The sequence below is a fragment of the Notolepis coatsorum genome (assembly GCF_963971535.1).
Source record: "Notolepis coatsorum genome assembly, chromosome: 1".
In the NCBI taxonomy this organism is placed as follows: domain Eukaryota; kingdom Metazoa; phylum Chordata; class Actinopteri; order Aulopiformes; family Paralepididae; genus Notolepis; species Notolepis coatsorum.
In genome coordinates, this window is record NC_140165.1 from 54,159,946 (window position 1) to 54,172,378 (window position 12,433).

The 12,433-nt window shown below is 44.7% G+C and overlaps 1 protein-coding gene across 1 annotated transcript in view; it reads left to right on the forward strand.

Moving 5' to 3' along the window:
- The window catches only part of plcd4a (phospholipase C, delta 4a), a 98,743-nt gene that overhangs the window by 79,167 nt on the left and 7,143 nt on the right, over nucleotides 1-12,433 (forward strand). The window contains exons 11-12 of the mRNA XM_084335625.1: nucleotides 3,088-3,204; nucleotides 4,301-4,479. Of these exons, the coding sequence (XP_084191751.1) occupies nucleotides 3,088-3,204; nucleotides 4,301-4,479 (296 nt within the window). The remainder of the gene's footprint in view (nucleotides 1-3,087; nucleotides 3,205-4,300; nucleotides 4,480-12,433) is intronic.

Consider the following 12,433-nt stretch of genomic DNA (forward strand, 5'->3'; position numbering starts at 1 on the left):
TGTACATTGGACTATTGACAACCATACTAGGTAAATGACTGTACATTGGCAAAACTGTACATTGAGGGGGGGGGGGGGGAGACACTGTACAAACAAACAAAATTGTACATTGGACTATTGACAAAACCATACTAGGTAAATGACTGTACATTGGAGGGGGTTGGGTTAGGATATTTACAGGGGCCAGTGTTGAATAGCAGTCTCCCGTAGGTGTCCCTTGAGAGAGGTTTTGAAAGTGGGAAGTGATCCACATTCCTTTACAGCTTTGGGTAGGGCGTTCCACATTGATGTGGCATAATTGCGAAACGTGTTTAGTCCCTTATTTGAGCCGAATCTGGGTTTAACATGATTTGTGGAGCTCCCTCTGGTGTTGTGATCGTGGTATTCACTGACCTTTGGGAAGTATTTTGCCTGTACATGGGTACCTTGGTCGTGTAGTGTATCTTGTAGACCAGGCCCATTGCAAGTTGCTGTACTCTGTCGTCTACTCTAAGCCATCCTAGGTTGTCAAAGTGGGCAGGGGTGAGGTGGGTTCTAGGAGTAAGGTCAAGCAGTAGTCTGACCAGTTTGTTTTGAGATGTTTGTAATTTTGTTTTTAGCGCCTTTGAGGTGCTTTGGTACCATGAGGTACAAGCATAGTCGTAGTACCCCTGAATGAGTGCTCCTGCCAGAGCCTTCCCAGAGTTAACCCTTTCACTACCACACTACAGAAGGTTAACCTTTCACTTAACCGTCTGTAGTGTGGTAGTGAAAGGTTAACCTTCTGTAGTGTGGTAGTGAAAGGGTTAAGAATGTAGCACAAATGAGACGCTCATCTGAGGCAACATTGTGTTGATCGCTGATATCCTGGGAATACAGTTCACTTCTTGTTGACACTCCCAGTGATTTGGATTGATGCTACGACTGTCCAAAACAAAGTTTAAAATGGACTTGTATGCTTCTTTATGTCAAGGGTTTAATTATGGTGAGTATACAAACTGTATTCTTCGCCTTCTCAATTCTCAAGCCAAGTCGAATTGTTCGCCGGCATGGTGGTGCATGGTGGTGCATGGTGGTGCATGGTGGTGCAGGACAGCAAGAAGGTCCTGGGTTCGATTCCCGCTTGGGGACCAGGTTGCCGGGTTGCCGGGTACCCAGGTGGGGTATCTCCCGGGCCTTTCTGTGGAGTTTGCATGTTCTCCCCCCGTGCTCGCAAGGGTTTCCCCTCCAGAAGAAGAGATAAACCCAATGGAAAAACATGCAGAACAGAACGCTAACGCTGTTGCGTCTCTGATGAAGATGGACAGGAGCACTTGGATTGGTCGGGAGGAAAAGTCAGCAGGAGAGAGAGATGGAGAGAGATGAATAATGAGAGATGGATAGTGAGAGATGGAGAGAGATGAATAATGAGAGATGGAGAGAGATGAATAATGAGAGATGGAGAGAGAGGTGGATAGTGAGAGATGGAGAGACATGAATAATGAGAGATGGAGAGAGAGATGGATAGTGAGAGGTGGAGAGAGATGGAGAGAGAGATGGATAGTGAGAGCTGGAGAGAGAAATGGAGAGAGAGATGGATAGTGAGAGATGGAGAGAGCGATGGAGAGATAGATGGAGAGATGAATAATGAGAGATGGAGAGAGAGATGTAGAGAGAGATAGATAATGAGAGGTGGAGAGAGAAATGGAGAGAGAGATGGATAGTGAGAGATGGAAAGAGATAGATAGTGAGAGATGGAGAGAGAGATGGAGAGAGATGGAGAGATAGATGGATAGTGAGAGATGGAGAGAGAGAGATGGAGAGAGAGATGAGAGAGAGATGGAGAAAGAGGGAGACATGGATGGAAAGAGATGGAGAAAGATCGAGGGAGAGATGGAGAGAGATGGAGAGGGATGGAGAGGGATGGAGAGAACAAGGGGGAGATGGATAGAGAGAGGTGGAGAGGGATGGAGAGAGAGGGAGACATGGATGGAGAGAGGGAGAGGGATGGAGAGAGAGGGAGACATGGATGGAGAGAGAGGGAGAGGGATGGAGAAAGAGATGGGGAGAGATGGAGAAAACAAGGGGGAGATGGATAGAGAGAGGTGGAGAGGGATGCCTTTGGGGGGAAGGATGACGGGATGAGTCAAGCAAGAGAGGAAATTTAATCGGCGACCCCCCCCAAAAAATGTTTGTGTGTTCCTACTGTATGTGTCGCCCATCTCGCATGTGTGTTCGCACCATGACAATGTAACAACGTGTGCTACAAATAAAGACTGCTAAAGACTTCTTCTTGGTCAAGTGAACCGCTGACATGCACAGGGGCGGAGCTTTCTATAGGTGACATAGGCAGTTGCCTAGAGCGCCACCCAAAGGGGGGTGCCAAAAACTGCGCCCAGCTAAATCTTTTTTTTTTTTTAAATAAAGAGTTTTTTTTATCCACTTTTTCTCCCATTTTCTATATATTTTCTCCCATCCCAATTTCGTATCATCCAATTCAACCCTCCCCTGTCACGAACGCTGTTTCTTGCCTCCCACAAGCCGGCTGCAATGTGGACTAAGTCATACATAGCACAAGTCCCCTCCGGTACTTGAGGTAACAGCAGTCGCATCTTTTCACCTGCGCAGCTTGATCTCTCAGTGGCGAGGAGTAGCGCGTGGGAGGCTCACGCTGCCCCCGACACTTCCTGATTCTACTGCGCAGGCGCACCAACCGACCTGTAGGAGTCGCTGTCCACAACGCCCCGATCCCCACCCATCAGTTTCCCACCCCCTAATACGGCCAATGTGTATTAGTATGAACGACCAGCTAAACTGAAAGCAATGTGGAGCGCTGGGCTCGTGGCGAGCGCCTTGCCCACTACGCCACGTAGCCGCCCTTTTAAATAAAGAGTTAAAAAAAAATAAAAAAATAGGAGTTTTTTTTAGACAAAGTGAATTTGTACTTTTTATTTATTTTGCACATTATATTTAGATTATTTAACACGTGTAACATATTTTACAATATATAATTTTATTTGAAAGCAAATTTGCCAGGGGTGAAGCTTGCCTAGGGCACCTAAATGTGCTAGGTCCGGCCCTGGACACGAAGCACATTACGTTGTGTCCGTTCCCCGTCTTGTCGTCCAGCAGCCGAGTTCGTGCATCACAACTCTCGTCAGCTGACCAGGATTTACCCCAGTGGCTTCCGGACGGACTCCTCCAACTTCAACCCTCAGGAGATGTGGAACACCGGCTGCCAAATAGGTGATGTGAATAACAGGCATGTTATTATGAGTAGCTGTTCTAGGAGAGCACATTGTCTCATGATCACATGTTATTATGAGTAGCTGTTCTAGGAGAGCACAGTGTCTCATGATCACATGTTATTATGAGTAGCTGTTCTAGGAGAGCACATTGTCTCATGATCACATGTTATTATGAGTAGCTGTTCTAGGAGAGCACAGTGTCTCATGATCACATGTTATTATGAGTACCTGTTCTAGGAGAGCACAGTGTCTCATGATCACATGTTATTATGAGTACCTGTTCTCAGGAGAGCACAGTGTCTCATGATCACATGTTATTATGAGTAGCTGTTCTAGGAGAGCACAGTGTCTCATGATCACATGTTATTATGAGTAGCTGTTCTAGGAGAGCACAGTGTCTCATGATCATGTATATGTTACCTGTTCTCACGAAGTGACGTCAGGAAGTGGATTTTCTTAAAGAGGAACTATTTTGCTATTTCTTTCACTATTTGGGCAATTTTACACTATTCCTGTGAGTCTATGGAACACATCTGTTTTTTTTTCAATAAAATTCATTGTTTTGTATTTTTAATCAAGTACTTTGGTGCACCACTTTCTCCCCTTACAAAATTAAAGCTGTTTTTGGCTGGGCTCCGCCCATACTCGCAATGCGCTTTGAGTGACAGTCACCCACCTGCACTGGCAGATACCTTTGGGGGAGAGAGAGAGAGAGAGAGATAGAGAGGGACTAATAATGAATGGCATTTTTGTTTTGTTTAATCCTATTGGTCTGTTGTGAGGAGGACATGATGATGATGGATGTAAAAATGAGGGGGGTGTCAAGACCTGTGCCCAGCAAATAAAAAATAAAAAGATAGCTGTGGAAATAGTGTCTGCATTTCACTAGAGGTCTGTGCTTTTTTTGTGTGCAAATAACGTGCCTTTTTAGCGCATCGATCAATGTCTGTGGGGTCAAACCGCTTTGGTCCAGTTGGGTGTAATGAACGGCGTGGCCTCTAGGAGCCGCTAGTGGGGCGTGTGTAGATACAGTAGATTAAAGTAAATCACCCAAGAGGTTAAATGAATACCAACTGCTTTCTTTTCCTCCTCAGTCGCGTTGAATTTCCAGACGGCGGGGGAGGGGATGGACCTAAACGACGGGCTGTTCGGTCAGAACGGTCGCAGTGGCTACGTCTTGAAGCCCGACTTCATGAGACACGCGGAGAGACGCTTCGACCCGGAGCATCCCCACAAACGTGACGGCTACCAGCCCCTGACTCTCACCATACAGGTAAACAAAGAAGAATAACCAGTGAATAAAATCAACGACTTGAGAAATAAGAATAAGAATCCACCCAGTCATTCATTTATTTATTTATTTATCCGTCCATCCATCCATCTGTCCGTCCATCTATCCTTCTATCTATCATTCCATCTATCTTTCCATCTATCCTTTCATCTATCCTTCCATCTATCCTTCCATCCACTTACATTGGATGTCTTAAGAGCTTTTTGGTACCATTTTACTTAAAGGCCCAATCCTCTATCAAAATATAAATTAAACAGTAGACCCACCACAGCAAAGCAATAGTATTGGAGGAATGTAAATCTGGTCAATTCAAGGGTACTACGACTATGCTTGCACCTCATGGTACCAAAGCACCTCAAAGGCGCTAAAAACAAGGTTTAGTCGATAATCCAATGTACAGTAACCCCCCCCCCACCCCACCACCTCCAATGTACAGTTTCCCCCCCACCCCACCTACCCAACCCCCCCCCTCCACCCCTCCTACCAACCTCCTACCTACCAACCTCCTCCAATGTACAGTTTCTTCATCAAATGTATATACTCTCTTTTTTAGACTCTTCTTGTATCAAAAACAGTACTGTATTTGTAAATCTGGTATGTCATAAATGTATAGATATAGCAGTACTGTAGGGCGGCTGGGTGGCGCAGAGGAGCTTGCGCTCGTCACCAATGCAAGAGACTCCGGTCTCGAATCTGGGTATCAGCATTGCCTCCGGCTTGGGCCGGCGGTCATACTGGCTCAATTGGCAGAGTCAGCGGGTGGAAGTCGATGGGTGGTAATCTGGACGTTGTGGACAGCGACTCCTACAAGTTGGTTGGGGGACGCCTGCACAGCAGAGAAAGGAAATAGTGGGGGTAGTGTGAGCCTCCCACACGTTACACCTCGCCAATGAGTCCGCGCTGGCAGGTGAAAAGATGTGACAGGCACGCAGAGAGGGTCGCATCCTCCCGGCCTTCATCACGGGACGTCCGACACTCCGGTCTACACTCCAGGACAGCAACTCACAGGGAGACAGGGAGACGGGACAGGCGTTAGACAGCTCGCGTGATTGTAGTGGGCGGACATAGCAATAGATGCAAGTATTGAGCTGTACTGTATTGTTTGTATCCATTCTGCAATCTGTTAATAAAGTTTTCAATCAATAAATTCAATCAATCAATCAATCAATCAATCAATGTCTTATTGTCAACAGCATTGACACCAACACCATGGTCAACACCATTGACTGACTATTGATTCAAGGACTGATTATTGTTGTACAATAATCAGTCCTATATATATAAAGGCCAACAGTATTCTTGGCTTGACTGATCTGACCATCCTCTGTACTCAAAAGTTGTCATTTCCATTTCATGCCCTATACATATTATTTTATTTGAATACATATTTTAAAACATTTCGAAAAACCCTTTGTAAATTACCAACTAATTAGTTATTCATCACGTTAAAACAAAAAGATTAACTCTGACTTAATCCATTGAGTAGAAAAAAGTGTTCTAACTAACGTGCACATTTGTGCATTTATTTTTATGAAATATTTGCTAATTTGGAATAATACAGACATAAATACTTAAAGGTGCTATAGATAACATTCAGCCACTAGATGTCACACTAGAGCAGGGGTTCCCAAAGTCGGGGTCGCTACCCACAGGAGGGTCGCGAGTCGCCGCGGAGGGGTCGCCAGATGATTTCAAAAAAAATTAATAAAAGAATTTTTTTTTTTTTTTTTGCAGTCAGGCCACTGAACTTAGAAGCAGGCCAGGACAGTGTTTCTAGTTGCAGCAGCACAATAGTTAGATAACCTAGGTGGGGAACAACCAGGAGATCACTGCAACTCACACAAGTTGGAGAACTATCTCTCTCTCTCTCTCTCTCTCTTGCTCTCACACACACACACACAAAAGGAGCCGCATGTGATTGGTGGAGGCGGGACCCTTACAAAAAACTGTTGTTGCTAATCATTGACACATGCTAGCCTGTAATAATCCCCCCCAGAAAAATCTACTTTGCATTTGATATATATATATATATATCACACACACTGGCATTTAAAGGGTTAGAATTATAAAATTAATATGTGGTGTTATGATCAGGGCTGAAGTTGAATAAAAGATTGTATTATTTTCAATCTGACATTACAAAAAAACTGAAAATCCATCAAAATCAGTGTTGTTGCTAATCATACATATGCTAGCCTGTTTTTTAACAATAATCTGTGATGCCATCACAAACACTGGCATTTAAAGGGTACAAATAAAAAAAATGCCTGCACCAGAATGTAGGAAATTAAGTCTTTGTAACAAGAAATGTCCTGGTGGGGGACCCCCAGACCCCCTGCTTAAAAAGTGGCCTGACTGGGGCTATATTTTGCACTATATTTCCTGGCCTGAATGATTTCCCCAGTCCGGCCCTGGTTAAAAGCCTCCAATGCTTATTAGTGTGTGTGCGTTTTAACGTGTGCATGTTTCAACCATACATTTCCATTTATAAAAAGAAAAAAAATTAATAATTTTTTTTTACCTCCTATAATAGTGGGGGTCGCGGCTCTCTGACCCCGTTATTTTTGGGTTGCGGCCTGAAATGTTTGGGAACCCCTGCACTAGAGCACCGGCATATTGTTTATCCAATCAGGTGCATCCCATGTGGGGAAATGGGAAGTAGGGAGGGGATATACGTCCACACAACATGTAAACAACAACACTCATTTTGGACCTGCCAACTTTTTTTTAAATTATAAATTGGGGGGAAAAGCAATACTTTTATTCCAGTTTCATTCAGATAAGATTCTCACGAGTGACACGTTCTCCTCAGTGGCGGCTCGCCACCGGGGGCGCTAGGGCGCCGACCCACCTGTTAAATCAGAGAAGAAGAAAAAAAACTTTTTTGTTTTTTGTTTTATAGCCCTATAAATAATATAAACATGTTTAAAATGAATAATATTTACTCATTTTAAGTATGTTTGTGTTTACAATGCACAATATAACGTTAATATATAAAATAAAAAATACTTGTTTTCCTGAACAGGAAGTGACTCACTTTTTTAATTTCTTTTATTTTTTTGTATTTCTCGGCCCGGGCTAGACGCAATAGCGCTCTGAGTGCGCGTCACTGTTTGATCGCTGTGTCCGTCGCAGCCAATCAGTGCGTAACGCGTTGTGCGTTGAAATATGACTATTATGTTGGAATCCGGGCGCGATTTGAAGCGGTCTAGGCAGCAGCGTCAAGAATTTCCGTAGCCGCATTTCGCGGAGACGCTCTCTGATTGGCCGACGCCAGTATTTTTTTCCGTAGCAGCATTTCGCGGAGACGCTCTCTGATTGGCCGACGCCACTTTTCAATGTTCCAATTTTAGGTTTTCTAGCTTGGTAAAGATAGTTGTGTTGTTGTGAGATCAGATGCAGCAGATGCAAGTTCTTTCGACGGTTAAGCTTAGGCACTCTTTCAAAGTTGGTTAAGGTTAGAGTTTGTCTTAGAGCATGGCGATAGAACGCCAGGTAGTTTGCAGTCTGTTCGACGCGGAAATGGACAAAGAAATGAAGTACTTGTGTTGTGTGGTGCTAACTGCTAACAGCTAACACTTGGCTAACAAGCTATATGGCGGATGCAGTCTGGAGAGTGGACAGTGGTCTGGAATACATCAACAGTGGATTATACACTTTATCAAGCCCTCCTGCCCTGGACGTTTCAACTAAACAGTAAGTCTCTCTCTCTCTCTCTCGCTCTCTCTCTCTCTCGCTACACAGCTGTCTCCGAGAAATGCGGCTACGGAAATTATTGACTGTGCTTGCTGAGACGAGACGATAATAGGCTAGCGATTCAAAACGCGCTGCTGTGTTGTGAACTATAACATTAATTTAGCTGCTGCTGATGCATAATGAATGAATGGTGAGTTGTTTAAAATGACAACAGTCATACATGTGTTAATTATTTTATTGGATTGATCCGAGAGACAGAGAGAGAGATTGCTCCAGAGCATCTCAGAGCATTACATTTTCAACTCGACCTAACGTGAACCCCGGCTGCGACCCACAAGGCAGCGATAGTACCAGCCGCTACTGGTTCTCCTGCAGCTCCCGAGTTGTAACAGTCACAAATGTGCCTATTGTATTTCTGTGTTGTTCTTTAATTGCAGTGCCATGTTTGTTCTTTAATTGCAGTGCCATGTTTGTTTGGTCACTAGGTGGTGCTCCATTGTTTGTACCTAATGTAGCTACTGCTTTACTTCCTGTTCCTTCCACCTGACGTCCGACAGCAGCGTCAACTTGTTATGTTAGTTCTCTAGTAACGATGTGGCTAGTAGTTGAGAAAAATAGAAAAATGTGGAGAAAAAGTAGATAAAAAAATAATAATAAATGGGTTTGTACTAAATCCCAAAAGCAACAACGTCTTTTAAGCTATTGTGTTAAGCTATCCTGGTGCTGTTGTTTTCATGCTGACAAGTGACGTCACACAGCCAGACACGTTAAGATAAGATAAGATATTCCTTTATTGATCCCCTTGGGGAAATTCAGGCATCATAGCAGCATGGGGGGGGGGGGGGTACAGGTAGTAGAAGACATACAGGTACAGATCACAGAATTATAGTACAGTGGAGAAGTAAAACATAAAAATTGAATAAAAAGGCAGTGTAAACAATATACAATATAATTAACTCTGGACATGCGCATATTGGCAACAAGGTGCGAGATGAGGGTATGTATGCATTGCCCACTCAGTTATATTTGCCCTACAATAAATATAGTTACAAATAATATATAATCTAATAATCTAAATCTAATCTAATATATTATAAATAAATAAAAACTAAATGCTAAATATATGCAATATATAATCCAATAGTCTAAATCGAATCTAATATATAATCTAAAAATGCTAAAATGGATACAGAGTCTCCAGTCTTTGCTACAGCTATAAACAAACCCTTCTAATATACATTTCTCTCTCTGATAAGGCAGTGGATTTAAAAAAAAAAATAAAGATCTCTTGCCAAAACTAGCTCAGCATCACAGAACAGGTCACCCGACGTCACCAGCGTTGGTGCGTTCCCTGCAACATCCGGTCATTTAGGATCAGCGGTTCAACTTAAAAAAATTGGAACGTTAACAAAACACGTAATCCTTTGGGCGAAACACACTTTTCCCATTAATTAACCCCACATGCAGCATCAATGACAACTACTGGTAAACAGGAAAGGAAAAGAAAATAAAGTTAATTCCGGAAGAACACACGACACACCTGTAGTGCACTGGAAGAACACACGACACACCTGTAGTGCACTGGAAGAACACACAACACACCTGTAGTGCACTGGAAGAACACACAACACACCTGTAGTGCACTGGAAGAACACAGGACACACCTGTAGTGCACTGGAAGAACACACAACACACCTGTAGTGCACTGGAAGAACACACAACACACCTGTAGTGCACTGGAAGAACACACAACACACCTGTAGTGCACTGGAAGAACACAGGACACACCTGTAGTGCACTGGAAGAACACACAACACACCTGTAGTGCACTGGAAGAACACACAACACACCTGTAGTGCACTGGAAGAACACACCTGTAGTGCACTGGAAGAACACACAACACACCTGTAGTGCACTGGAAGAACACACAACACACCTGTAGTGCACTGGAAGAACACACAACACACCTAAGGAGGACAGTGTCAGAGGCCAAACGGCGCTACAGGGATAAAATTGAACTCCAGTTTGAACAAGCTGACTCTAGAGCTATGTGGCAGGGGCTCAAAGGCGCCTCCCTCAAACTGAACAGTGACATCTCCTTAGCAAATGACCTCAATACCTTCTATGCAAGGTTTGATGCTGGTAATAACAACACCAGCTCACAAGCCACGGCAATGGGGGGGGGGGGGGGTCGGCTGCTGATGGAGGCGCAGTGTTCAGGGTAACAGAGCATGAGGTGAGGCGGACCTTTAAAAAAGTGAATATCAGGAAGGCAGCAGGTCCGGACGGCATCCCCGGCCGCGTCCTAAAAGTCTGTGCCGACCAACTGGCCCCAGTATTCACTGACATATTTAACCTGTCCTTAGAACAGGCTGTCATCCCCACCTGCCTGAAGAAGTCCACTATTATCCCTGTACCCAAAAAATCCAAGCCTGCTTGCCTCAACGACTACCGCCCTGTAGCTCTCACCTCCATAGCCATGAAGTGCTTTGAGAAGCTAGTAAAGGGCTACATCTGCTCCTCCCTCCCCATCAACATGGACCCCCTGCAATTTGCATACCGCCCCAACAGGTCCACGGAGGACGCCATAGCCCATGTGCTGCACACAGCAGCATCACACCTGGACAAGAGGCAGGGGAACTATGTGAGAATGCTATTCATCGACTACAGCTCGGCATTCAATACCATAGTCCCCTCCATACTCATAGCCAAGCTCAGGGACCTGGGCTTGAACTATGACCTCTGCCAGTGGGTCTTGGACTTCCTGACTGGCAGACCCCAGGTGGTGAGAGCAGGCAACTGCACCTCCTCATCCATCACCCTCAACATAGGGGCCCCCCAGGGCTGTGTTCTGAGTCCCCTCCTCTACTCCCTGTACACACACGACTGTGTGGCTCAGCGGAGTAGCAATACAATCATCAAATTTGCTGACGACACAGTGGTGGTGGGCCTGATCTCTGCCAACGACGAGAGGGCCTACCTGGAAGAGGTCAAGGTCCTGGCGGGATGGTGCCAGGAAAACAGCCTCTCCCTGAACGTCAGCAAAACAAAGGAGATGATTGTGGACTTCAGGAGGTCGGGGGTCAAGGACTACAGCCCCCTCAGCATCGACGGGGCACCGGTTGAGAGAGTCAACAGCTTTAAGTACCTCGGAGCCTACATATCCGAGGACTTGACATGGACCACACACATTGACAGTGTTGTGAAGAAGGCACGACAACGCCTCTACTTCCTCAGGCGCCTAAGGAAGTTCCAAGTCAGTCAGAAGATCCTTAAGAACTTCTACTCATGTACAATAGAGAGCATCTTGACCGGCAACATCACCTCCTGGTTTGGGAATAGCACTGCACAAGACCGAAGCAGACTACAAAGAGTGACACGTTCAGCCGAACGCACAATTGGAGGGGGGCTCCCCACCCTCCAGAACATTTACAACAAGCGTTGCAAGGGCAAGGCTAAGAGAATCATTAAAGACTCCAGTCACCCGAACAACTGCCTCTTTGAACTGCTGCGGTCAGGCAAGCGATACCGGAGTCTCAAGGCGAGCACAGAAAGACTCAGAAGAAGCTTCTATCCCCAGGCCATCAGGCTGCTAAACGAACAATGAACACTACACAACAACAACCACCAAACGCACATAGCACACACATCCACACGCACACACTCACTTTAAACAAACACACTGTAGCACCTACTCCACACACTTTATAGCACACACCCACTTTAAACAAACACACTGTAGCACCCACTCCCCACACTTTATATTTATTGATGAAGGATTGCACTACAACTCGTACACCTTACTGTAAATTGTACCTAAATTGTACCTCATCCCATTTCTGCTTTGCACTATATAGTACTGTACATTAGTACACTGCATAGTATTGTATATTATATGGTAACTCAGAACATTGTACATATGTCTATACCGAACACTGTGACCTCATTTTCTTCTTCTAAATTACATGCTATACTATGTTATTTGATACTATCTTGTCTAGCACAGTCTCTGGAGCGTAACAGTAAGAAGCATTTTGTATGAAAGTATTCTGTACTTCTGTATGACAACTATTAAAGAAACTTGAAACTTGAAACTTGAAACCTGTAGTGCACTGGAAGAACACACGACACACCTGTAGTGCACTGGAAGAACACACAACACACCTGTAGTGCACTGGAAGAACACATGGACACACCTGTAGTGCACTGGAAGAACACATGGACACACCTGTAGTGCACT